Source organism: Misgurnus anguillicaudatus, chromosome 1, assembly GCF_027580225.2.
Source record: "Misgurnus anguillicaudatus chromosome 1, ASM2758022v2, whole genome shotgun sequence".
Taxonomy (NCBI): domain Eukaryota; kingdom Metazoa; phylum Chordata; class Actinopteri; order Cypriniformes; family Cobitidae; genus Misgurnus; species Misgurnus anguillicaudatus.
This window is the reverse complement of record NC_073337.2, coordinates 25,412,806-25,440,159: the sequence shown is the minus strand read 5'-3', so window position 1 is coordinate 25,440,159 and position 27,354 is coordinate 25,412,806. Positions and strand designations below refer to the sequence as shown.

General features: G+C 37.2%; 3 protein-coding genes across 4 annotated transcripts; all 3 read right to left on the bottom strand.

The window, feature by feature from the left end:
- Window positions 1–663: 663 nt before the first annotated feature.
- gxylt1b (glucoside xylosyltransferase 1b) lies at window positions 664–6,991 on the bottom strand. The gene is made up of 7 exons (XM_055191100.2): window positions 6,520–6,991; window positions 4,487–4,673; window positions 2,716–2,847; window positions 2,301–2,552; window positions 1,970–2,093; window positions 1,711–1,883; window positions 664–1,637 (listed from the first exon to the last, which is right to left on the bottom strand). Exons 1-7 carry the CDS (start codon window positions 6,708–6,710, stop codon window positions 1,476–1,478), a joined length of 1,221 nt encoding a protein of 406 aa, XP_055047075.2. The 5' UTR covers window positions 6,711–6,991; the 3' UTR covers window positions 664–1,475.
- Window positions 6,992–9,806: 2,815 nt separating this feature from the next.
- Window positions 9,807–23,235, bottom strand: yaf2 (YY1 associated factor 2). Its single transcript, XM_055191104.2, has 4 exons — window positions 23,062–23,235; window positions 22,660–22,788; window positions 11,021–11,173; window positions 9,807–10,940 (listed from the first exon to the last, which is right to left on the bottom strand). The coding sequence occupies exons 1-4, from the start codon at window positions 23,085–23,087 to the stop codon at window positions 10,697–10,699; spliced, it is 552 nt and encodes a 183-aa protein (XP_055047079.1). The 5' UTR covers window positions 23,088–23,235; the 3' UTR covers window positions 9,807–10,696.
- A 1,749-nt stretch (window positions 23,236–24,984) lies between these two features.
- zcrb1 (zinc finger CCHC-type and RNA binding motif 1) lies at window positions 24,985–27,333 on the bottom strand. Of its 2 annotated transcripts, none has more exons than XM_055191102.2 (8): window positions 27,185–27,333; window positions 26,969–27,073; window positions 26,800–26,828; window positions 26,592–26,703; window positions 26,388–26,495; window positions 26,166–26,275; window positions 25,973–26,045; window positions 24,985–25,433 (listed from the first exon to the last, which is right to left on the bottom strand). In XM_055191102.2, the coding sequence occupies exons 2-8, from the start codon at window positions 27,050–27,052 to the stop codon at window positions 25,296–25,298; spliced, it is 654 nt and encodes a 217-aa protein (XP_055047077.1). In that variant the 5' UTR covers window positions 27,053–27,073; window positions 27,185–27,333; the 3' UTR covers window positions 24,985–25,295. The 2 variants fall into 2 exon arrangements, with proteins under 2 accessions (XP_055047077.1, XP_055047078.1); XM_055191103.2 differs by having other exon boundaries at window positions 26,969–27,091; window positions 27,185–27,323.
- Between the last annotated feature and the right edge of the window lie 21 nt (window positions 27,334–27,354).

Genomic DNA, 27,354 nt, shown 5'->3' with positions numbered 1-27,354 from the left:
TTTCTTGGCCTCCAGCTAAAATGATATTCCTTTTGCCTTGGCACTGAAAAAATTCTTCACAAGTGTAAATTAGTAACAAATTCATGAAGTCAAATATGATAATAGTTTTACTTTACATGAACATCATCATTTAAAGGTCCAGTATGTAGATTTTTTGCAGCATCCAGTGGTGAGATTGTGAATTGCAACCAACGGCTCAGTCCACCCCTCCCTTTCGAAACGCATAGAGAAGATACGGTAGCCGCCACAGGACAAAAACCTCATCGTCAGAGACAACATTGTGAGAAAACACACTTTATAAAGAAGTTTGTCCATTTAGTGTTCATGGCGACTTACTTGTAATAGGACCCACGGTGTATGTAAGATAAAAACGACTCATTCTTTTTCAGTTAAAGGCGGGGTGCATGATTTTTGAAAAATACTTTGGAAAAGGATTTGGGCCGAGTACCAAAACACACTTGTAGCCAATCAGCAGTAAGGGGCGAGTCTACTAACTGACATCGTTGCCTGGGTTGCGTATATGTGGGGCGGGTCTATCAAAAGAAGGTCCAGATTGTATTGGGGTATCAACATTGGCTTTCAGAGATCATACACCCCACCTTTAAAAGGGACTAGGAAATTGGATCCATGCAATTTTGTGGTCTAATAACGGTGAGTAAATGAGAGAATTTTTTTTTATTTTTGGGCAAAAACAAAACATTTTACACAAATACATAATTACATTCTCAAGTATGTCCCACTTTATGTATGCAATACATTCAATAACGGTTTAACAGTATAAATAAATTTAAAGCAAATACCGCCCCTTACGAAAATTAACCATGGTTTTTTAGTGTAGTAATCATGTTTTTTTTTTTTTTTTGGTGTATTGGTTACTATTAGCAAGACCATTGTTTACTACACTAACCATGGTTTAACTATAGTTTTGAAAACCATGGGTATTTTGTGGTAACCATGGTTTTACTACAATAACCAGTTTTTTGGTATTAACTGTAATAAAACCGTGGTTAATTTTCGTAAAGGACCTTAAAATGTTTCAGTAGAAATGCACATTTCATTTTTACTTTGTACTTTGTTTTACTCATTAAAACTTCCACCATTCAGTCTTTAGTCCAGTAAACCTGCCCCAGCAAGCATTAGCCATCATTTCACTGTTTAGGTTAACTATAAACCAGGTATAGTCGGGCTATGAGAAAAACACATCTAGATAAAATAAACTTGAATTTGGTCGTTTATGCAAAAATATCTTGCAGGAAGTGTCTATTAAGTTTTCACTTACAGCCCAAATTTTGCCTTGTTTAAACCTTGACATCTGTGCTGTGTTTGGACGCCTATTTTAAATGCAAAATGGCTCCCCGGGGCAATTTTTAATCCTAGATCTGACTGCACAGACACGACTGGTACAGCAGTGCTGCTTTTATCCAGTTTCTGCGAATTCATTCCCGCTTTTATTCAGCCACTTCTCAGCGTCGCTCTCATCCACCCGGTGCCGTTGCTCTCCGAATCCTCCTCACAGACTTTCCGAGTCCTCTGGTAAAAAAATAACTAACTTTTCCACAGTATGTGTGCGTGGTTGCGTTCAGCTCTACCTCCAGGGGTAACAAGAATGACCTCAGAAGATCCTCTCCAAATATGTACTGCCAGAAAAAAGAGGGAATTCAGATGTAAACGTTGCAGAAGTTGTGACTGGAAGTTTGGCAGGTAACTCACCAGTTTGAAAGCTTGATACACAGCTTTGAAGGCCGGCTGTTTGTCATTGTGAAACACTCCTCTGTTGCCATGTAGGGTGACCACGCCCTCCTCCTCAGCTGGGATGCAGTTGCTACCGTAGATGCAGTGGTCGGGACGGTAATTCCAATGGCAGGGAAAAACAAACAGCATCTCTGGTTGGACACACATGCATCTGTTACTTAAATATGGAAAGTCATAAAGCTACGCAAATTTTGTTTAATGTAGGAAAAAGGTGTACCTGGATTGTAATGAAAGATGATGTTAATGAGGTCTTGGTCACCCCAGGTTATATTAAGCTTATATTTCTGTAGTAAAGGCATTAGTAGCTCATCCCAGTGAAGACCAACAGAAGTCATGTCATTCTGTTTGTAGAGACAGACGAAAATACACAAATACAGGGTTAAAGTATGTAAACTTTATAGTTTTCTACTGTCAAGCTAAGTAAAAGATTGTAAAGAGAGCTTTGGCATCCTCTTCTGGACTAAAATTGAAATACAAGTGTCCAAAATTAACAAGCAAAAGGCTTGTGTGATGCACAAAGCTGTCTTGTTTGTGGGCCAGCATCTCACCTTGAATTGTGCCATTCGCATCCGGGTCAAATTCATCAGCATTACGCCCGAGTTGATGCCTGTTTTTCCGTAATATGGATGACGGGAAAAGCGACTGTACCAGGCAATCCGAGGTTCCTCGTGTTCTGGTGCCATGGCTACCAACTGAGTGGAGTTAAAACGTGCCAACGTGTCCCAGATGAACTCTACAGGCCGTAGGAAGAGGACATCGGTGTCCACGTACAGTAAAGAGTCCACATTTCTCAGGATCATCTGTAAAGGAAAACATGCATTTTTCCCAACAACGTGTGATGTATTGCAATATTAGTAAGTGAATATAAAGAAGGCCCTTATGTTAATAAGAAAGTATTATATTTATGGGTTGTTTTATGTAAATTTCGCCTCGTTTACTCATAAACCATACAGTAATACTCACTGGTAGGAAGAGTCTCTGGGATGCACATGGCTTGAAAAGCTGACTCCACTCTTCGTGGTGGTCATTCGGGAATGAAATGGGATGAACAACATAGCTGAATTTCAAAGAAATGAAAGCTGGCCAGGAATCCAACTGTACGAGAGGAAAATGGGTTAATTTTTTCTCTCCTTACAGTTTCCCAGTGACTTTAAAGGTGCCAAAGAATGCATTGAAATAATATGTTAAATTGTTAAATTGTATTTAAATTGTGCTTTATTAAGTGCAAAAATATCCAGAGATGGTTTAACATGTCCATTTACAACCCTAGGATTTGTCTTTAGAATGTAATGGCCTATTATTACCTTATTTGGAAGGGTCATGAATAATAATGTTGAGCTCTGCTCTGATTGGCTGTTTCACAGAGCAGCTCTTTCAGTAGCTCTGTTTGTGTGTAAACAGCAAGTAAGTTTGTGTGTTTTTTTTTTTAAATATGGACCTGCAAAACGTAACTGTGTAACTTCAATAGTAGAACTTCAGCCCAAACGTTAGCAGTTAGCATTAAAGGATCAGTCCGTTTTCTTAAAAAAAATCCAGATAATTTACTCACCACCATGTCATCCAAAATGCCGATGTCCCTCCCTGCTCAGTCAACAAGAAACCATGTTTTTTAAGGAAAACATTCCAGGATCCCTCCCATTTCAATGGACTTCAATGGACCCCAACACTTAAAAAAATGCAGTTTCAAAGGACTCTAAACGATCTCAAACGAGGCATAAGGGTCTTATCTAGCGAAACGATTGTCATTTTTGACAAGAAAAAAATGCACTTTTTAACCACAACTTCCTCCGGACGTGTGACGCGCCACCACGACCTTACATAATTCCGCAATGACGTCGAAAGGTCACGCGTTACATATATGAAACGCACATTTGCAGACCATTTCAAACATTAAACTAACACAAAGACATTAACTGTTATCATTCGACATACAACAACATCGGAACGGTCCTCTTTCTCCACACTTGTAAACACTGGGGCGTAGTTTCGCATACGTCATCCGTGACCTCTTGATGTGATGACGTACTACGTGAGGTCGCTCTGGCGCGTCACACGTCCGGATGAAGACGAGAAGTTGTGGTTTAAAAATGCATATTTTTTATTTTTCTTGCCAAAATGACAATCGTTTCGCTAGATAAGACCCTTATGCCTCGTTTGGGATCGTTTAAAGTCCTTTGAAACTGCAATTTTAAACTGCATTAAAACTGTTAAGTGTTGGTGTCCATTAAAGTCCATTAAAATGAGAAAAATTCTGGAATGTTTTCCTCCAAAAACCTAATTTCTTCTCGACTGAACAAAGAAAGACATCAACATTTTGGATGACATGCTGGTGAGTAAATTATCTGGATTTTTTAAAGAAAATGGACTAATCTATTAACTAGCAAATAGCGCTAACTCAGCAGTCACAACTTTGTTTTTAGCATTGTAACAACATTATACTTAATTTAATGTTGGGGCGTACATCTCCACTGTAACGTGACAGTCGGTATTATTGCATGCACGAGGTTTACATAAGAATGAGGAAACAATCGTGTTTGAGGCTCACGATATGTCATTACCATGTATTATTTATCTATGCCTGGGTAAATAAAATTTCACATTCTACGGCACCTTTAAAAACGTCAGTGTTATAATACTGTAGCATTAAAGCTCTCTTAGTTTTTTTAAAGATACATTTCAGCATAAATCGAACTGAATATAGTGAGAATTTCATAAAGATTAGAATCATACTGACTGTTGCCTTAATGCTAGCATGCAACTGATTCTCTGCAAAGATGTGAAATCTCATGGCTCGGCTGCTTAGCATCGCAGCCGTCTTGAGCATGTTGACGGCTTCTCTTCGTCTCTGTCCGCAGGCTACCACTGCAAGGTGCATCGTTGTCTTGTGCTGTCCAGTAGCATTCACTTTGTGTTTAACATCCCTGCAAAAAGGTCATCAGATTAAGGATTAATCCTCATAAATGGGTTAATATAAAGATAGATGGATTAATACTTCCCCCAAAATTATATCAAATCTTTCGAGTAATATTTGAAGTCAAATCCAGCTGCCCAGCTATGATCACACTTAGGCGAGGCTTTTAGCGTGGCGCGGTAAACGGGTTTCCGCCTCATTTGCGTGTCTAGTTCGCGCGAATGGCGCAAATTGAGCGTTGTCGCGAGCGAGGTGAGAAATCTGAACTTTGGCGTTAACCAATCAGGAGCCTGCTCTAGTAGTGACATGATTACAGGAAGCAAGCAGAGTGGCAAAAGTCCCTCCCATGACGCGAATTTCCACGCGAATGTCTCGATGACTAGAATTTCACGCGCGAATAAAGCGAGTACACTCAAAATGTTCAAGCGTCCAACTACTCGTGGTAGACGCGAATTTGACGCCTCAAATGCGTCTGGTGTGAACCCACAGTTAGTGTTTTAACACGGTTAGAAAAGAAGGTACAAAAGTTTTGTCACTGGGACAGTTTTTTTTTTCAAAAATGTACCATTTAGGTACAGATATGTACTTAAGAGGTACCAATATGCACCCTTTGGGTACAAAAGTTTACTTTTTGATAAGGTACCGCGGCCGCCACAGTGACAACTTTTGTACCTTCATGAGTGAATAAAATCAAACTCAGATTTATTAAAATTATTTTTGAGTTTAACAATACATCTATATGCATAGAACAACATGACTTTTGTTCTGCTGAACACAAAGGAAAATATTTGTAAAAATGCAGGAAACAGAAGCACCATTGACTTCCATAGTAGGACGAAATACTACTATGGAAGTCAATGGTGCTCAAAACAGTTTGGTTACAAACATTTCTCAAAATATCTTCTGTGGTGTCCAACAAAACAAATCAATTAAAACAGTTTTGTAACAACATGAGGGTGGGTGAGTAAATGCTGACAGAATTTACATTTTTGGGTGAACTATCCCTTTAAATCCTACTGGAATAAGACCAAAAACACACATCATCAAAAAAAAATATTTGTTGTAACTGTAAATAGCTGATGGTTCATACTGTTGTCTGTAATGTAAACTTTTTATTTGTTTTGTTTTTCAGCAGCGATCTTTTTTATCCACAGTGACTTCCCCCCCAAGCATAAATCACCTGAAACACAGGTGTGCGCGCGAGAGGTGTGATATACTTCGTCAGTACTCTGAATTTACAACTCTTTCGACATGTGAAACTACCAGCCCACGGCAGGCACATCTATTAAAAGTCCACGGGTAGGTGTGAGCACTTTCATCTACAAAAAGTTTCACAAGTCAGTGTGGAATTACACGCGCTGTTGTCACGTGCGTTTCCAAGCGTCCGACATTTCCGGTTCTCGTGACCCCGTAAATGTAGAATTCGAATCGTTTTCATACATATTTATAAGTGACTAATTTCATAAAGTAATGACTTATTTCAGTGTGTACACAAAAACGATCCCTAAATGCAAAATCAACTGTGTTAACAATAGCAACAATAGACTTTGTTTTGGTTTTTACCATAGTAAAACTATGGTAACTGCACATTTACCATGGTCTCACCAAGTTACAGGATCCATAGTTTAACCATAACATTTGTAACGTAAGGTAAACCTTGGTAACTTAGTACAATTTAATTACCGTTATCAAAAACATGATTACTTTTTACTTTCACCATGGTTAATTTCCTAAAGGAAACGCGTAACATCAACGCTAAAACTCCTACAAAAATCACTGTTGTGAATACCGTCGTTAAAACAAGCTAAGATATCTAGATTTATGAGTTAACCAATGAATAAAATAAATCCGATTACCCGACTCTGTGTGACCCTCCAGCAGTCGCGGGTCGTTGTTTTGCTTTTGCTCTGTTGAAGTTCCCCACGGGCATCTTAACTTCCTTTAATCCGGCTGGATAAGTTTCTGCATCGTTTTTAGTGAACACAAATATTAAAGAGAGAAGGGCGATAGCCATGCACAAGAAAAATGTACGAACATAAACCCGCATTATAAACTAAGTTACACGGGTCGTGTTTTCACTTAAAATGTGTACGGCGTGATTTGTGTATGAACTCGCCCACTGACGACCACCACCATCCCCCACAAGACTTTCCCCAAAGATCCCTTGGGATGACGAAACCTTTCTGTATATTTTGCTATATGTAGTTAGTTTATCCTGTTATAAATACAGTAAGAAATGTTAGTACTCTCTGCTAAAAAAACAACAATAGACATTTTTATGGTTTTCATTAGATACCATTATGAACTGTCTACTGTTTGCCATTAAAACTATTACAAAATGTCTTAAATTGTGTGTTTTGGGTCTTATTCCAGTAGGATTTTATGGTGATTGGTTCCCATCCATAAAACCCAACAGATTACCAGTATAGACTCACAGAGATCATTATAGTTTCTATTAAAACCAATACAATTCTCATTATAACCATTAAAGGTCCCCAGTGCTTCTATTAAATGATTACTCAACTTTCATAAAAATAAAATCCTGATAATTTACTGTATCTAGCGAAACAATTTTTGACAATAATAATACAAAATAAGCACTTTTAAACCACAACTTCTCGTCTTGCACTAGCAGTGTGACGCACCAGCGCGACCCCGCGCATTTGCGTAAGCATGTCGAAAGGTCACGCGTCACATATGTGAAACGCACATTTGCGGACCATTTTAAACAATAAACTGACCCAAAGACATTAATTAGTAACATTCCACATACAACAACGTCAAAGCAGTCCTCTTTCTCTACACTTGTAAACACTAGTTTCATTCGACGTGCTTACGAAATTACGTAAGATCATGCTTGCGTGTCACACGGCTAGTGCAAGACAAGAAGTTGTGGCATATTTTTATTTTTTTTAATTTGCCGAAAATGACAAACGTTTTGCTAGGTAAGACCCTGATGCTGCGTTTACACCAGCCGCGGTAGAGGCGTGAAGCGCGAGTGATTTCAATGTTAAGTCAATGTGAAGACGCGTTGATGTGCGTCTGGAGGTCTCGCGGTGCGGATGAGGCGGTTTGGCGCAGAAGACGCGATTCCGCCTCATTCGCGCAGCTAGTTTGGGAATGGTGCTTTTTGTGCATTTTTTGTTTGACGCAAATTGCCAGCCGACGCCCGAGTTGAAAAATGTGAACTTTGGCGGAATTTCGCGCTGCGTTAACCAATCAGGAGCCTGCTTGCTGCTGTGGTGGCAGCCCACCCGGAGTCACTCATTCAACCTGAAGGAACGCTTGATATTGTACGTAAGCAGTCACCTGGGGCTATCCGACACACGTTCTTATTTCTATATAGACAGGAATAAAAAGGACCTCGCTTGGAAGAGTTGTCAGTGAGGACATCGGGCAACCTGGTAAGTTGTAATACACATTTCACTTTTGAATTACGTGCCGTTTATCGACCCGCGCCGTTAATTTTCCCCCTATAGTAAGGTTAGCAAAAACAAACCGGTAACTCTCCCGATAAATGCACAATCAACATCAGTCATCTTGCAAACAGACAACCGCATAGCACTTGCCCCTCCCACAAGAAGCGAATTTTGCCTCTGACGCACCTCAAATGCATTCAAAGGGAAAACTAGGCGCGTTAGACGCGATTTTGACGCCTGAAACGTGGTTGGTGTAAACGCAGCATTATATCTCGTTTGGGATCGTTTAGAGTCCTGGGTAGCTGCATTAAAATGGCAAAAATGGTAAACTGTTAAGGTCCAATAAAGTCTATTAAATTGAGAAAAATCCTGGAATGTTTTCCACAAAAAAAAACCAAATTCTTCTTGACTGAACAAAGAAAGAAATTAACATTTTGGATGACATGGGGTGAGGCAGTTTTTCTTTAAACTACTTGTAAAGGACTTTAATGCTTATTTTAATAGTATTCAATTACATTACTACGTGATTTCTTTTTAATGAAAGTGGAGGAATCATTTAATCTTGAAAATGTGAAAAAGATCAACCCAGTAACTTAGTTTTGGTTAACCATTCTCTGCAAGCATGTGAAAAAATAGGTCATTGAAATTTTCTCCCCTTGTGATGTCAGAGGGGGATAATACCGCCCCTTAATCTGCAGTGTCAAACCACAGCACTGGCATTAGTACAGACATCAGCTCATTTGCATTTAAAAGGACACACCCAAGAACGACACATTTTTGCTCGCACCTACAAAGTGGCAATTTTAACATGACATCATAAATTATCTATATGGTATTTTGAGCTAAAACTTTACATACAGACTCTGGGGACACCAAAGATTTACTTAACATTTTAAAGAAGTCTTATGTAATGTCCCCTTTAAATGCATTAGAATAGCTGATTTCCAGGTTTTTCAACAAAGACGTAAAATATAAATAAATGTTGCAAAGGTTTCCATTGCAGATACCATTTCTTTATGTAGGGTGTTTTGGGTCATTCCAGTAAGATTAAATGGTAATCTATTCGTTTCCGTCTGCCAGTTAACATCCCACAAAATAAAATACATTATCCATAGACCATTATAGTTTACATTAAACCCAATACAATTCTCATTATAAACATTAAATGCATGATGGTTTCTATAGTTTTTTTCTTCAGCAGAGATGTAATTTTAAAATAGTATATTTAAAATAGTTGCAAATGTTGTATGGGCTAGCCATTTCCATGTCACAGTATTAAGAATATTCAAAATATTTATTTACTTGATATCTTTAGATAACCCGACCTTTGTGTTCTCATCTACCAGCCAAACAGGTTTTCAATATCAAATTTCAGTAGAGAACAATGAATTAAATATTTCCTGGTGTATAAAACATTTGCGCTGCTAATGCAATGCTCAACCACTGAGCAATACAGAAACACTGTACAGAAAGACATTGTATTGTTAGAAATAGTAAGACGCTGCTGTTAGCTTTAAAGAAACAAAGCATACCTTTGTGTTTACTGAACTCAAATGTCCGATATTGCAACACAGTCTCTGAAACTTTTTTAAAGGTCCACCGTAAATACTTTCATGCATGCTACAGAGAACTGAAACTGACAATGATGTTTATCAGACGACCTCAATGTGAAGATCACGTCTTTGAGATCCCCTGAAATGAATTTGTTACGTTGACAACGTGAGTCTAAACCTTAAATTTTATTAAGAGATATTTCCTATACTGCAATATATTTATATACCACCGTTCGTCATAAAGGCAATGAAGTCAACATCTTACAAATACATTTTACAATTTTAGTCATAAATGTAATGTTTTTTTTTTTTTTTAGAATGAACAGAATTATATCAAGACATTTTAACACAAATCAATGCTGGTAGAACAACTAGCCGCACACGTGATGCGATCTACCGTGAAAAGTGACGAAAATATGAAATGAACAAAAACAGATAATCAAACAATGAATTTTTGCTTAAAATCATACCGAGTACCAGCTGGTGCTAAAAACAATCGATAAAGGAAGTTTCGGTCACAGTTATTATTAGGCGGCTTAACCCTCGCCTAATGAATATTTAAGTTACAATATGCAACCGCTGCGACTGAAACGGCATTAATGCCGAAGGAAATTTCGTTCGCAAAAACGTTCCAGTTAATTCCACACATTTAAACACAAGAACCTTTTCAGCTTCAAGCCTAATTCTTGGGATGTAAATTACAAAACTATGCCACAAAATTAAAGAGAAGGCCGCGCGTCAATGTCTAAATCCAAACAAACAACACTAATCTGATTCGTAATACTAACATATTATGTTGGTGCTATAGAGAAATTAAAAACAGTCAATTTATTTCTTCTATTTGTTCAGTAATCATCAAAGTTTCTTACAAAATCTACAATTTCGCCAACCCGTATCCTGGGAAATCTCATGTATAATTGTGGTAGTAGTGAGAAATGGCTTATATTGCTGGGTTAAGTCTGTGTCTTAGTAAGTCTTGGCATACATAAATTCGCTCCTGTGTCTGTCCAAGATAAAATGTATATATTGAGCGCAGGACACTGGAAGTAGCGTTCATAATCCTAGTGAGACTCCCCGTTGATCGAGGAGCCTTCTCCTCGTGGGGATGAAGATCTGGAGATCTCCTTTTCCGTGTTATCCGAGTTGGATCCGCTCTGGCTGTGGTGGTCTCCAGATGTTGCGATAGAGGAAGAACTGGAGGAGGGCTTTGTTTTCTCCTTAAAGTCTGTTATGATAACCGTCAGATCTCCCACTGTCACTTCCAGATGCTGAGCGCTGCTCCGGTCTACATTTTTTAACCTGGGCCTGTGGGGCGGAGAGAGGAACAAATCAGATTAGACAGAGTAATCCGGCGTTAAAGTAAATAAAATGATCCACCTCATCACCTCATTTTCTTGTGGCTATTCTTTTTCAGCGTCGGCTCCTTCTCGTTCTTGTCTTTCTCAGTCCTTTCCTTTTTTTCTTTCTTGGGCTGTGTGGGTGAAGCAAACTGCTGTGGGACTTGCTGGGCTACCAGCTGGGAAACGGGACGAGGCTTCCTGTGGGGAAAAAATGATGAGAGAGAAATAGGCAAGAATGAGAGGCGAGAAAGCGAGATATTTCGAATCGAGAAAGGACTATGTGGGAAAGAGCAAGTTAAAACAGGCGAGCTTGGAAGCGGGTTGAGAAATCTTGCCTGCGTAGAGTAATGCGACAAGAATGTGCTGAGAAACTGGTTGCTTTTCCTCTCAACAGCAGGAAGACAAACACTGGAAATTCAAAGAGTATCAATGCAGAACTATTAGCTTATTGTTTTAAAATGCAAATCGATTGTCTGTGTCGTTTGCTATGGGGAACATCACTATTGCTGTTGGTCAGGAATGCTTCCGCATTATGTTGCGTAGTTGGTTAACATGTGTGCATTTGGTAGACGCTTTTATCCAGAGTGACTTTTCACATTTTCAGCATGCGTGTTTCCTGGGATTGAACCCGTAACCTTTTGCACTGCTAATGCAATACTCCACCACTGTTGTTGCTAGGGTTTCCTTTCTAATAGTGAAGCACCGAAATGAAAATTCTGGGCCGAAACTGAAAATTCTGGATGCATTTGGCCAAAAACCCGAAACCAGCTAAACATGGTTTCAACATTTTTGTATAATTAGATTCTTATTATGTTAATTTAATGCGTCAATTAGGTTAATTAGTTATAGTGCCTTCAAATTGTTAATTGACGATTTAATTGACTCAAATCATTCCCCGCCAGTCTTTTTTTTTAAAGTTGCCCGCCAACATTTTTTGTGATTTTCACAAAATGTCTTCCAGGAAAATTTTCTTTTATAAATAAATATATTAAACACACAAATATATCAAGTAAAAGAACAGACCCTCTGCTTTTAAACAAACAAAACGAGGAAAAAAATCTTCATCCTATTCTCATTTGTTCTCTTAAAAAGGTTTCTTCAAAAATACCAAATTTTGAACAAAAAGCTGAAATAGTTGCATTTTTGTAAAGGAATTTTGTTAGAGATCAGATTCAGAACAGTTATCAAAACATGCATGCAGTTTAAAATTAATTTAATTCATTTTTGCTTAAGTTTTTTTTACAAATTGTATATAATCCATCTAGTGGATAATAGCGGAATTACAGAATACCTTAACAAATTAATCTGGAAAGCACCATTGGCAAGGAAACGTTTTCTCTTAATTGACATAATAACTTGTCAATGGTGGGGAAAGAGTTAAGTGAACAGACATATGCGCTAAATTAGAGAAAAAGTGGGTGGGTCCAATTTCATTTGTCCTAAAAATAGAAAAAAAATAACATAATATATTACTGCAAGCAGGGGCGAAAATTTCATCTAAATGTTGGGGGGGACAATAAACATAAATTTTTTCAAGAACAATTTTTGAAGGGGACACCAGTAATACAGGCAAAATTGTACTTGCAAGGAAATGTGTACAGATAGAAAACGTTTCTCTTTCTCTATGAACGGACGCAAATGTAATTTTAATACACATGAATGCAGAGGTGGAAAGAGTAATAAAATATTCCACTTAAGTAAAAGTAAAGATACTTTAATAATATTTAACTTAAGTAAAAGTAAAGTTACTGGTCTAAAAATACTCATGTAAATGTAAAAAGTAAGTCATTTTAATTTTACTCAGAATAAAAAGTTACTTTTTTACAGCGGGGAGAGGTTTCTAGTATAGTTAAAAAAAGACAAGGAAATATAAATCTCAAACTAGTTGTTTTTTCATTGTAGGAACATCTTTGCAATTAAAGTGCAATAACAAAAAGTTAATAAAATAAAAAGCTTTTTATAACCAAAAAACATTTATGGAATTGTTTAATGATTTTTACAGGTGAGTTATTCACTTTTGAAGCAAAAATAGGTCAGCAGCTTGTAAATACAAAACCACTGTGAGGCAAGGGAGGGGGGAATCCAAATGTTTACAACGTTTTTTGTTGTTGCTCCGTTTGCATTTGTATTCTTTTACTTCTTACACAACTATTTTAAGTATTATAAATCATAAAATTATTTTCAATACACATATTTTAATGATATTTTAGGGGGGGACAACCCTCAGATAGGGGGGGTCCTGTCCCCCCCGACCCCCCCGGGATTTCCGCCTATGACTGCAAGTATTTTAACCAAGGCAACATCTGGTATTACTTAAAGTTAACAATTACAGTCATCAAAGAGCTTGAATATTAGCTTGAAGAATCGATATCGGGCATTCGTATCGGCTGATCATGAAGATAACAAATTGGTACTCGGTATCGGCTTCCTGATCGGAGCATCCCTAGTAAAAATATTTACTTGCCCTGCCAAAATAGCCCCACCACAAAAAATAGCACCAAAATAAAATAGGCCGTTATTGTTTTTAAACTTTTTTTTTAGCACCCATGCATTCTCTGGTACCGAAATTTCCCACAGCTTGATTCGATGTGAATCGGTATCGGTACTCTGTAGTATCGTCATAATCAGGTAAAAGTACAGGAGTACAGTACCCAAAACCAAAAGCATAAGCATCTAAAACACAACTTTATTTTTAACATGGCTGCTCTCTGCTTTGCCGACACGCAAACACTCTGATTTGACGAATAGCTTCTCAGTATCTATAGTGCTGGTGCAATGTTTATGCTTTCATCCATTACCCTTGGAAGCTTTGGGAATAGCTAATGAAGTTACACATTGTGAAATTAGGGCATCAAGAGCCTTAAAGCAAAGCAGCCAAGAACCGGTCATTAGCATTGATCCCAAGCCCAAGCCGAGTGAAAACAGTCATTATTAGATGTTGGCCTTTTGCATGTCGAGACCCGGCAGACTTCATGCTTGCCGCTGTTCAGAGAAAATCAATCAATGATTTTTGTAATACATTTCCTCTCTGCTGGAAATAACATTAATGCTAATCCTGCTGATTTCTCAAGCCCCTTTAATAGAGAGAAAGAGATTTTGTGAAACTACTTGCTCACATGTTGCGACTAAGCTCTGTATAATCCTAGCTATTATTTCTGCCATTGCAACTTTGCACTATAAGTAAGGGATAATGTACAGGTGGTCGGTCGATATTGAATTTATTTAACGATAATGACTGCGTGACTGTACATTACCCTACTTATTATATGGCTACTTACAGATAAATATATATAAATGGTCATGAAACATTGATATTACATTATGTTAAAGCACACATCTAACGGAGCAATGTAGGAAACCATTTGCTTGGGAAAATGGTCAATTATACAGTCATGTTGTTATTATTGGTCGACCGATATGGGTTTTTTAATGGCTGATGCAATATTAAGAAAGCAATTTGGCCAAAATAATGCAAATGTAATAATTGTAAAAGAGATAAACAGAAAATTGATGATGCTAAATAAATATTTGTTATGCATAATATATAAATATACCCATTTTAAGTTCTTGTAAAATATTTACAAAGACATATACAATGAATCCAATACCTCACGGTACTGTCTGAAAAAAACGTAACGTTACATTATAAAGTAAATAATCGTTGGTCATTTGACTGTCAAATTTAGGCTTTACAGTTATAATTACATACATTTTAATTAAGAACAACAAACTTAGGAACAGAAAGATTTATCGTCCGATTATAAAGATTTATTGGCTGATGGCGATATATTTTTGCCAAATATCAGCCGATATATCGGTCTATCACTATCTTTATAATCGGATAATAAATCTTTAGGAACAGAAAGATTTATTGGATAATTATAAAGATTTATCAGCCGATGGCAATACATTTTTGCCAAATATCAGCCGATATATCGGTCTATAACTATCTTTATAATGCGATGATAAATCTTTAGGAACAGAAAGATTAATTGGTCGATTATAAAGATTTATCGTCCAATGGCGATACATTTTTGCCAAATATCAGCCGATATATCGGTCTATCACTATCTTTATAATCGGATAATAAATCTTTAGGAACAGAAAGATTAATTGGCCAATTATAAAAAATTATCGTCCAATGGCGATAGATTTTTGCCAAATATCAGCCGATATATCGGTCTATCACTATCTTTATAATCGGATAACAAATCTTTAGGAACAGAAAGATTTATTGGCTGATTATAAAGATTTATTGGCTGACGGCGATAAATTTTTGCCAAATATCAGCCGATATATCGGTCCATCACTTTCTTTATAATCGGATAATAAATCTTTAGGAACAGAAAGATTTATTGGCCAATTATAAAGATTTATCGGCCGATGGCGATACATTTTTGCCAAATATCAGCCGATATACCGGTCTATCACTCTCTTTATAATCGGATAATAAATCTTTAGGAACAGAAAGATTAATTGGTCGATTATAAAGATTATAATTTTGCCACATATCGGCCGATATATCGGTATATCACTATATTATACTATTACTATTATTAATATTCAACTTTAAAATACATATCAGAGACTATTTTTTCTTTAATAACTTAAACGTCCTCCTAATATTTTTATTAGCAATAACAGGTGTGTTTTATAAGGCCATGCTATACTGTAATTTGTAAAACAAGTCAATGTCAGCTTTTATCTCATTTGCAATCAATCACATGCATCTTAAGATGTCTACAAAGGCCATTTCTGTTACAGAAGTTCTCATCTTTCCCACATTACTCTTTCACCCGAGCCAAGAGTCTCTCAGATGTGTTCATATGTGCATGTTTGTAAAATGGTGTAATGACTGTACTGGGAAGAGTTGTGTACTCATGGGCTTAAATGATGGGAGGGGACATCATGATTAATGCGCTACACTGTGTGAACATGCAGTCTCCATATTACTCCTTCCATCGCTCCACTTCCAAGCCCCCCGTTTGACAGATGGCCCTTTGCCTCCCACCGTCCCAGATCTCCCTTCCATACTGATTTCTGCCCGTTTTTCCAAGCTTTTGCTTTTACGCTAGCTTCTCTTAAAATCCAGCACTGCAGTTCTGCAATGCTTCCCTCTGGCTTTAGTTTCCAGGTCCCTTCTGCTTTCATCAAGGGCCCAGAACTGTGTCTGAATCGAAAATGAGGTCACTTGTTTCTAAAAGTACACACAGAATTTGCAAACTTTATGCAAAAATGTGTCTAATAAATAATAACAGACTCTTGTAATTACTCCATAACGTGGCCTTTTTATGTGCCGTTTGGTTAAATTAGCAGAGGCATGCTGGGAAAGCTTTCTCAGACTGCATTAGTTTCGCCTTTTTGGGCAAAGAGATGAGCGATCGCAGTGCTGCACTTGGGGATTCTGCACACATGCAATTAAAGTGAATTTCACACGCTGCTTTGCCTTCATTTAAACCGCACAATGTGAACGAGTCAATCATAATGACCTTTCTTTTTTGTTTTTTTTTATTTTTTATATATATTTTATAGAAGTGGTGCTTCAATTGGTATACTGATGGCAAGCTGTGCAAGACGGTAAAACATTTTGAATTTATTCCCAGCTTCTGTTACACATACAGATGGACATTTTTGCCCTTTGCTTGCGGGTGCTGCATTTTTTAAATGCATTGTCGAGTTAAAAAAAACCATCTTTTAAGGGGTACCTCTTGTATTCTTCAATACTTTATGTTTGCCTTCTACTACTTAAATCCATCAGAAACACATTACTTTAAATATCCCAACATGTAATACTCACTTTAAACTGTGGAGGCCGCTGTTATGTTTCGCGCATCATGCATTCTGGGTCGATAATGTGTAACGGTTGTCGCAAAATATTACTACAGTTTACTATAGTACATCCTGTAATATCTACTATAGTTTTTCAAAGTTTAACTCCCCAGTCCCACCATCTTACCTCTCAAATTTTGTTTACACTCGACGCGTCCGAATGAGCGCGTTGGTGTGCGTGACAAAATTCACGTCAACTCGGAGTGTGGGCGCGCGAAACCCCATTTCGTAACTCTGCATCCGAAAATTATCGACCTCGAGGCAATTCTGGCCTAACAAGCAAGCCTGTGATGTATCTCTTTGATCAATCCATGCACAACAATGCATATACTATTTATCCATACTTAAAGTATGGAAACCTTACCATTAAAAACACAAATTCTTTACATATGATAAAGAATTACTGGCTTATATTTGTAGTAAATGTACCACTGGATAAGGAATAAAATATAAACCTTGAGATTTCTGTACTGTTTGTCAGTAAAACTAATGAAATTATAATATTTAATAAAGAAATATTTAAGAAATTAGTGTTTTATTTTTAAGCTCTGATGTTACAAGCACCATGATTGTTCCAGCGAACGACTTCTACTATCCTCTTCTTTGTGTTTGTTTTTGACTCGATTGCTTGCGTCGCCCCCTGTCGTTTTCAAAGAAAAGTGCAACAGTGAGCGCGTCAACTAAAAAAGCCTTGTCGGTTTGAGACGCGGGCGCGATCAGTAAAGGCTCGCGTTGCGGACCAAACCGCGAGTATAAACAAAGCTTCAGATCGTCTTTATTTTGTTCATCTTTCATTTGTATGTTTTCTGTATTTTTCATTATTTATGTTACTCTTCGGTTCATATTGAAATGGCTGAACAGAAGAGGGTGAAGTTCTTGTATTTTTGATGCCATGTGTCAAGACCACATTATTTAATATGTTTTGACTGCAACCTTTAAGTATTGTGATGTAAACAAAATGGCCTCCAAGCGAATAGACTTTTTTAAAGTTTATTAAAACTATGATATTTTTACCGTTTTTAATTTCACATTTATAGAGCCAATCCCAGTGTTAATCTATTACTCCATACATGCGTTTATCGTCGGGGTACCCTTTAAAAGGTTTCTCTTGAGACCCCTGCAATCTGTGGTGCTCATTCAAAACTATTTTTCCAAACAAGAATGCGTCTTATGCGAACACTGGATGATAAATGCATTCCCCAGGGGTAAGTAAACCCGAACTTCTCAATGAATTACGGTGAAATGGCGCTACATCCAAAAGCTAGGGGGCGCTCTCGCGCAGAAACTCAAAATTCGCTGTAGACGAACAACAATACACACGCAGCTGATGACACGCAGCGCCAGGAACTGTATTAAGGATATATTTATATTGCTGTTCTTAAAACCTTTTCAGGTATTTTCATGATAATAAAGAATATGTATAATAATTATGTTTGACGAGTGTTGTTTTTTCAAATGCATGTTATAAACGATTCAAACTAACAGCGATTTCAGATCGATAAGGACTTACTGATCAAAAGCCGTAGTACATAAAATAGCTGTGAATAAGATCGGCTGTCCGATTCAGAATAGTGATTGGCCACGTATTTTTAGTGGAGATCGGCATTGACCGGAGCATCCCTAATCCAAATCCTTCACGTGTCATCACCTCACCGACACTGACGAATATAAAGGATGATGGGTTCGAACCTCTCAGCGATACCCCAGCGGAGCTCACAGGTTAAGTCAACAAATTATAACTGACTGCCTTAAATTTGTTATGACAACACAGACATACATTACTGTCAAGTCAAGTAAAACTCACATGCTCGTCTGCCAAAACAAAACATATCGTGGCTTCCCTTTGCTCAATCCGTCATCGAGAGAGGCCTTAAGTAAAAACTGTACCGGTCTAAAGGGGGTTTATGTCCGTGCTTGTTGTAATTGAATGGTGTAATACTCTGTCCTGCAGAATGACTCTTTTCACCGAGGGCAAACAGTGTCAGTATGCTGAAATTAGAGGTTTGCTGGCTGGTTTGGGGTCGGGTTCACATGAGGAGCTGAAGCTTCATCAATTAAATGTCAGTCTGTCAGCACGAGGTAACAACCGGGTAAACAAATCACTCTTTTCGAACACGAGCAAATACAGCCAATGCTGAAGCAACACTAAAGTGCCCATTCGGTCGTGAGCTTGTATCCCTAAATTCAAGCTGGGCTCGATTGGAAAATATAATATTTGCTTATACATAAATGCATAAAAAAGCTACACGCCCTATCCGAATGACGTATTTGATGCGGCAGCTAATAAACGAGCTCTAAATTAACCCTTGTATCATTCGCTGCCATGCACAAATTGGTGCTAAATCACAGCCGTATCAAAGACTCATCCACTATCCGTTGGACGCAACCGCAATCTAAATCAGGACTGCAAATAATGATACTTTTCATAATCGATTAATCTGTCAATTATTTTTTTGATTGATTGACTAATCGGTTAAAAACATAAATATGTACTCAATTAGATTTTTTACTTATTATAGCTATAAGGCACTAAATTAGGGTATTCATGTGTAGAAGTGTACTTTTAAAAGTGCAAAAAACACTACTACAGAGTTTTACTAATATAATTTTTTTGATTTTGATATTTTAAGCCTTAAAGGTGCAGTGTGTAAATTTTAGCGGCATCCAGTGGTGAGGTTGCGAATTGCAACCAACGGCTCAGTCCACTGCTCACCCCAGTTTTAAAACGCATAGAGAAGCTATGGTACCCGCCACTGGACAAACATGTAATTGACGGAGACAACTTAGTAAAAAAAAAGTTTGTCTGTAGAAACATGGCGGCACAAAATGGCGACTTCCACGTAAGGGAACCCTCTGTGCATGTAGATAAAAACTTTCATTCTAAGGTAATAAAAACATAACAGTTCATTATAAAAAGGTCTTTATACACCCCTGATAATATAGTTTTGAATATTATTTTGCATTTCTGTCAAGAGATCCTTCTAAAAATTACACACTGCACCTTTAAATAAAAAAACTTTGTACAGCTTTAAATAGTTAAACATCTTTTAATGTCAAAACATAAATACTATTTTTATTAAAAAAAACACCAACTATTAATGTGCCCGTGCTGTCGACAGTTGTGGCGGAGCTTATGACATCACAGACATTGAATTTCACTATCAATTTTACAGATTAGTTGCAGCCCTAATCTAAATGTAAACCCCTTTCTTTAAAACATTTGTTGGCTGTTTAGGAGAATAACGTACGAAAGCAGAAATAAGTCACGATCTTTGCCTCTACACAAACAAATGCTTTGTAAATGTAGCATAAAGCAGAAGTGCGAGTCTTTCAGTGTCAATCAAGTAGAAAAAGTGTAACAAAAATGCATTTGCATTTAGCTTTGAGGATGGATGCATGCATGCATTTCAAAAGCAGTCAGTTGTAAATTAATGTCCCATAACTATCACAGTCAAGGGGACATCATCATTAAAACCATCATTTGTGTCTGTCTCAGAGGCATTAAAAGAGGGCAGATGTGCAATCATGCTTTTATTTATGGACACGGGTGTCCATGTGTTGTGCACGCGCATGATGCCTCTTTTGATGACAGGGTTCTTGATTAAGCCGTTGAATGCAAATGAGTTCAGGCTGTCTGGACGCCAGCTGCTGTGTTGACCTGGACGAGTGACAGCTCCCCACCCCCACGAAAAAAACACCGCCTTCCTTGCACACGGTTTTGCAATGAAAATGAACATTTGTTGGCTCTGTTATGATACCTTAATTTAGCAACTGGGACTTACGATTCGAGCGCATTTGCACGATTGCATCGTGAAAAACTATAATTATCTAGTGCTATCGAGAGCCGAGGTCCATCATCATCATTTTCATAATCTTTTCTTTTTGTTTCAAAATAATATAAGAAATATTTCCTTTTTGGCTTGATCTTATCTTAATGACATAAGGGAGGTAGACGATTGCTAACGCCGAATCGGTGAGAGTGGATTATTATGATAGAGAAGTTGAAGGTGAGAAAATACAAGCCTATTAAATGTTCGTTTTCTGATGGGGTCATTAGTGCTCGCCATGGGATTGATGCATTTAGAAAACATGGGAAAGACATTACCCAATGCTAATTGTAAAGCCGCAATTGCTTTTTGATTGCAAATAATCAAGACTATAAAATCGCTGGCCCCACAACTTGGAGATTACGGTAAATGAGTACGGTAAATGGACGTTTAACTGAACAATAATGAATCTGTGTGCAATGGCTCATTTAAACCTCCATTTGACTTCTGAAAATCTAATCAGTGCTGCTTTCTAAGCCCACAGTGAGATCATTTTGCAGCGCACTGATTTATATACATTACTTTACAAAGTGACCTACAGTGCATTGCATGGCATACATTTTTATCAGTATGTGTGTTTCCAAAGTTTGAACCCATGACCTTTTGTGATGCTAACGCAATGCTCTACCAATGAGCTACTAATAATCTACATAAAAAATCAAGTTACAATGCACTCAGAAATAATCTAAATTAAAGGTGCCATAGAATGTAAAACTGTAGGCACAGATGAATAATACATGGTAAGGACATATCGTGAGCTCCCATCAGGGCTGTAACGATTAATCGTGCAAATGCGCGTTTTGTCAATGAATGAATTACGGTGAAATCTGGGTACATCCAAAAGCCAGAGGGCGCTATTGTGCAGAAACGCCATTACAAACATGTAGCATTACAAACGCTATTCCAGGAAATGTCTATAAGAATATTTATATCACTGTTCTTCAAACTGTTACAGGCATTTTCATAATAATAAAGAATATTTTGAATGAGTGTTGCTTTTTTAAATGCACGTTATAAACGACTCCGACTCATAATGATTTTAGATTGATAAGGACTTCCTACTGACCAAATGCCGTAGTAGCTGCGCATGAAACATAAAATCGCAGCCTTGCGATTCAGAATCGATTTTAGACAGGTCTTTTTAACGGGATACACAATTTATCATTACAGCCCTAGCCCCCTTTGCAATTGTTTCTCATTCTAAAGTAAACCCCGTGCATGCAAAAGACGGCTAAACAGGCCAATCTCAATGTGACGTTACAGCCAAACGACACATTAAATTATGTACAATGTTGTTACAATGCTAACCCAAAAGGTGTGACTGCTGAGTTAGCATTATATGCTAGTTAATGCTATATGATAATTTCTACTATTGAAGTTAAAGTTACGTTTAGCAGGTCCATACTAAAAAAACCCCCCACAAAGTTACCACTCAGAAGCGTCCATTAACAATCTCAAAACAATTGATTATTCATCAAATTTCATAACTTCATCCTGATACAGACTCAAACATAAGGTCTGTTTACACACACGGAGCTACTGAAAGGAGCTGCTTTGTGAAACAGCCAATCAGAGCAAAGCTCAACATTAATATTTATGACTCTTTCAAATAAGGTAATAATAGACCATTTCGTTCGTAAGGCAAATCCTAGGGGTGTAAATCGACATGTAATTATCTCTAGATAATTTTTGCACTTAATAAAACCACATAACTCATCAGAGAAGAATTTAACATATTATTTTTATGCATTCTTTGGCACCTTTAGTAGAGTACGTTTAGTCATAATCAGACTGATACAAGCATAAAACGTACCAATTTTACATAATATGTTCTTATATAGTATTTTGGCAATTACAGTCACGTGAGACATCCCTAAGCTACATTTGTCTCTGTATGTGCGTTCCATGGGATTTGAACCTACGACCTACGCGCCGCGAACGCAACGATCTAGTTAAATTGCTTTCTGTGCGCTCTGAGTCCTGTCTATATCCCTGTTTTCCCAAGCAAACACAATGCGATGTACTCACCGCGTTGACGTTCCTTTCCTGACATCGCACATCATGCATTTGAACGCTTCGGCGCTGTTCTTGAACGTGCACACGCTGCAGTCCCAGTAGCCGCCGTCGTCGGAGGAGGGCTTCGCTTGCCGTTTCGGCCTTCAAAAAGCAAAACAAACAGAGTGAACATCACATCTCGAACTGTAGGAATCTCCGACACACTCATCTCGACTTATCCAAGTACAAAGTCACGATTCCCGCCCGGCGGGAGCGCTTTTTCATTGCTTTGATGATACTTTAGGTTCGTTAAACATACAGTCCGCCATGGTGGCCACTCTGTTGCGTCTTTCTCATTCACGCACACACTCAGCCGTATAGTCTCTTTTTATCGTTTTTCTCTCCGTATGGACGGCTTTCTCGGTTTGTTTTTACCTTGTAGGACTTCTCTTGTCTCCCATGCTGTGGAAAGTTTACGCGAAGCGTTGAAGGCACGGCCGCCTCTCGCGCTTCAGTCGCGATGCGCGCTCTCTCTGTTCTCCCAGGCAGGCAGCTGTCGTTGAAACTACAGCGCGGCGGCTGCGGTCATGTGACCGGGCTCCGCCAATCCGGTGCTCGTATACTTTCTAAAAGGGGTATCGGGGCCGCAGGGTTTTCATAAACGAGTCGTGCTTAGTGCTTCCTCAGAGGTCCACTCAGGTCAGTCACTGAGGATTGGGTAATTTCCCCCCTCCTAAATGACCTTAAAGGGATAGTTCACCCAAAAATGAATTTCATGTTGTTACAAACCTATATAAATTTCTTCTGATAAACACGAAAGAGGATATTTTGAGGAATGTTTGTAACCAAACCGTTCGTGAGCCCCATTCACTTCCATAGTAGGATAAAGAATACTATGGAAGTGAATGGGGCTTACGAACATTCCTCAAAATATTTTCCTTCGGGTTCATCAGAACAAAGAAATTTATACAGGTTTGTAACAACATGAGAGTGAGTAAATCATTTTTGTGTGAACTATCCCTTTAAGACATTTACAAATAGAAACGCCCCCTTCAGCATCAATTCCACTTATTTCCATATTTTTAATTGAGTGTGAGAATTTATGTCTAGTTGACTGAGCAAAACTGACTGGAAAATCATACTGCATAAGCCCTTAATGGCTGATAAACACACACAAAATATATATTTTGAGGAATGTTTGTAACCAAACCGTTGGTGAGCCCCATTCACTTCCATAGTAGGATAAAGGATACTATGGAAGTGAATGGGGCTTACGAACATTCCTCAAAAGATCTTCCTTCGGGTTCATCAGAACAAAGAAATGTATACAGGTTTGTAAGAACATAAGAGTGGGTAAATGATGACAGAATTTTCATGTAAGTGAATGGTGCCCCAGATCTGTTTGCTAATTAACATTTTTCTAAATATCTTCATTTTAGGGAAATAGAAAGACACATTTAAATTAATACTTGTAAATGTAGAAATAAAGAATAATATGGAAGTGAATGGTGCCCCAAATCTCTTTGGTTATTAACATTTTTCAAAATATCTTCATTTTAGGGAAATAGAAAGACACACATTTAAATTAATACTTGTAAATGTAGAAAAAAAGAAAACTATGGAAGTGAATGGTGCCCCAGATCTGTTTGATTATAAACATTTTTCACAATATCTTAATTTTAGGGAAATCGAAAGACATACAATTAATACTTGTAAATATAGAAAAAGGAATACTATGGAAGTGAATAGTGCCCCAGATCTGTTCAGTTATTAACATTTTTCAAAATATCTTCATTTTAGGGAAATAAAAAAGACACACATTTAAATTAATACTTGTAAATGTAGAAAAAAAGAAAACTATGGAAGTGAATGGTGCCCCAGATCTGTTTGATTAAACATTTTTCAAAATATCTTCATTTTAAGGAAATCGAAAGACACACAATTAATACTTGTAAATGTAGAAAAAAAGAATACTGTGGAAGTGAATGGTGCCCCAGATCTGTTCAGTTATTAACATTTTTCAAAATATCTTCATTTTAGAGAAATAGAAAGACACACATTTAAATTAATACTTGTAAATGTAGAAAAAAATACTATGGAATTGAATGGTGCCCCAGATCTGTTTGGTTATTAACATTTTTTAAAATATCTTCATTTTAGGAAAATAGAAAGACACACATTTAAATTTATACTTGTGAATGTAGAAAAAAATGAATAATATGGAAGTGAATGGAGCCCCAGATCTGTTTGGTTATTAACATTTTTCAAAATATCTTCATTCGTGTTCAGCAGAACATTTTTGGATGAACTATCCAGTTAATGCCTCAAAGCTGAGGACAGGATGATAAGATGACAAAGTTTTATGTAAAACAGTATTTATTTCACAGTTTTCTAAGCATTATAACAAAAATGTGGCAACAAAACAAAAAACTAAGCTTTATTTACATGATAAAAAGATATAAGTGTAAAGTTGTACTCGGCAGGATTCATACATCACTATCTAAATATATAGCATTTATGACAAATCACCACATCAGATTAAGATAACCTTCTCTTACCCTGAATATAAATGCTTTCTTCAACAAAAACACATGGATAAAATGAGAAATTTAGATCACTATATGATCTATTTAATAGGTAAGAAGTATTAGAGAACATAAAGGTATGAGTCAGTCGCTCAGCTCCTCCTCATCACTGAAGTAGGCGCTCTTTTTGATCCTTGGTTTGTGGGTGTTCTCTGATGTCGATGCTTCAGACGCCTCCTCTGTGACCTGTTTCACTCTCCTCTCCTCCTCAATGCGAGCTTGCTGATAATGGTAGGAAAAACGTTATATTTTCCTTTGAAACTACTTCATTGGAAACAATACTGTATGATGACTTAACTGTGAAGTATAAAATTAATTCACATTTCAAACCACTACAAAATAATAATCTTATATGGTCATAAAAAGATACTATTTTTTAAAAATGTTTGTTATAGTGGATCTTAGACAATAATTGGCAGATATTATGTATTCAAATGATGATAAACTTAAACTGTGTTTTCCTTTTAGTAGCGCTTTCCCTTTAAGAGTCCATGTCTGCATAGTTGCTGTCTAATGATAGTAAAGCTGTGTCTGTTTACACATAACAATGAGTTGCGTATAACAAGGTTGTGTATACTTATACTTATTCAATCAACAGTTTACACAAATTTGACTTTGAAACGCAAAATAAATTTCAGAATGCGTGTATATAGATAAAATTTTTAGGTATCAGATAATGCTATTGAAAGTGGTGGAAGAAATTACCTTATTGGTAACACACGAATCGACACAGAGCATTAATGCTTAATACACTCACTGACCTGGAAAGCGATTGCTTGACTTAAACTGTCCAGCGCTGGATCCTCTCCTTCCTCCTCACTGTCCTCAGGCTCTCTAAAGGAATATAAACATATAATACAATTAAATATATCTGAAAGATAAACTCATTAAGTACTTAAATAAATAATTATTATGCAACTATGATGTTATTACATACACTTATTTAACACTTACACTTCCTCAGGCTGCTGGGCTTTTTTCTTCTTTTTCTTTTCTTTTTTAGGTGGTGGTTCTCGCTCTCCAAGTAAATTTTTAGGGCAAGCGTAACTCAAGTGCCCCTCATCCTAAGGGAGGTAAATAAAATGATATAGAAGTATGTATAGTAACCTCAAAAAACTATTCTTTAAACAATTTAATATAAATTTTCCATTTAATTTGGTTTTATTGAAAACTTACCCCACATTCATAACACTTGGATTTGTCTGTATAGTTTCTCTTCCTGATAAATTCTGTAGCTCTGCCATTATCAATAGCAATGCTTGCTTTTACTGTTCTCCCAAACAACTGAAAGATTTACGTGAGCAGTCAAACACAATCACCATGTTTTTATAAATAGTCAATCTTAAAGTCTGAATAGTATACTATGGTAAAACAGCATACCTGTTTGTTGTTTAGCGAGCGGGTACAATTATGAGCAGACTCTCTGTCCAGGAACAACACAAATGCTACTCCTTTACTCATACGTGTCTGCTTGTCTTTCACGACAGTCACCCTTCAGAAAATACAATAACTATGATCAAGCCACAGATATACTCTTGACACAAACATAATGCAAAACAATCTATAAAGTCTATTAAAGCACACTTACTTAACCACCTTGCCATATTTAGAGCATAGCTTTAGGGAAATAGAAAGACACACATTTAAATTAATACTTGTAAATGTAGTGCATAAGATATTGCAGTCAATGCTAACAGATTGATAGTTTATAATTTGGTCAACAACATAGCTTTTGAGCATCACATGCAACAGGGCACCTTGTGCAGATCGTTGTTTGTCAAGGAGAATGGGATATTAGACACATAAACAGTGCTTTTGCTGGGTGCTAAACCTCCACTCATTGTTATTGTTATTCCTTATATCTGTAAAAGACAATACATCTGTAAAAGACAATACATGTATTACATCTACTGTACTTCATGCAAATACGCAGAACTAAGCAAATGCACATATAAAACGCATATTAAACTCACCAGACCGGCGGACTCTTACTGATTTTAAAGCATTTTTAAGATATGAGCGATAAGCGGACTTTGCACGTCATAACTGAGCAAAATAAACATTTTAAATGTGTAAATCCGATTCAAAACGTAAGGGAAGCGCGACCCGGAAACCATACAGTTGCTGCTGTCATAATAAGAGT

Coding starts and splice junctions, on each gene's coding strand:
- gxylt1b (XM_055191100.2), bottom strand. CDS start 6,710: ATGCGGGTTTATGTTCGTACATTTTTCTTGTGCATGGCTATCGCCCTT. Junction 2,848..4,486: donor ATGCTAGCATTAAGGCAACA/GTCAGTATGATT, acceptor CCTCTCGTACAG/TTGGATTCCTGGCCAGCTTT. Junction 2,553..2,715: donor CCCAGAGACTCTTCCTACCA/GTGAGTATTACT, acceptor TTTCCTTTACAG/ATGATCCTGAGAAATGTGGA.
- yaf2 (XM_055191104.2), bottom strand. CDS start 23,087: ATGGGAGACAAGAGAAGTCCTACAAG. Junction 22,789..23,061: donor GACAAGAGAAGTCCTACAAG/GTAAAAACAAAC, acceptor TGCTTTTTGAAG/GCCGAAACGGCAAGCGAAGC. Junction 11,174..22,659: donor AGGAAAGGAACGTCAACGCG/GTGAGTACATCG, acceptor TTTTCCCCACAG/GAAGCCTCGTCCCGTTTCCC.
- zcrb1 (XM_055191102.2), bottom strand. CDS start 27,052: ATGAGTGGAGGTTTAGCACCCAGCAAAAGCACTGTTTATGTGTCTAAT. Junction 26,496..26,591: donor GCTCGCTAAACAACAAACAG/GTATGCTGTTTT, acceptor TAAATCTTTCAG/TTGTTTGGGAGAACAGTAAA. Junction 26,046..26,165: donor GCCCAGCAGCCTGAGGAAGT/GTAAGTGTTAAA, acceptor ATATTCCTTTAG/AGAGCCTGAGGACAGTGAGG.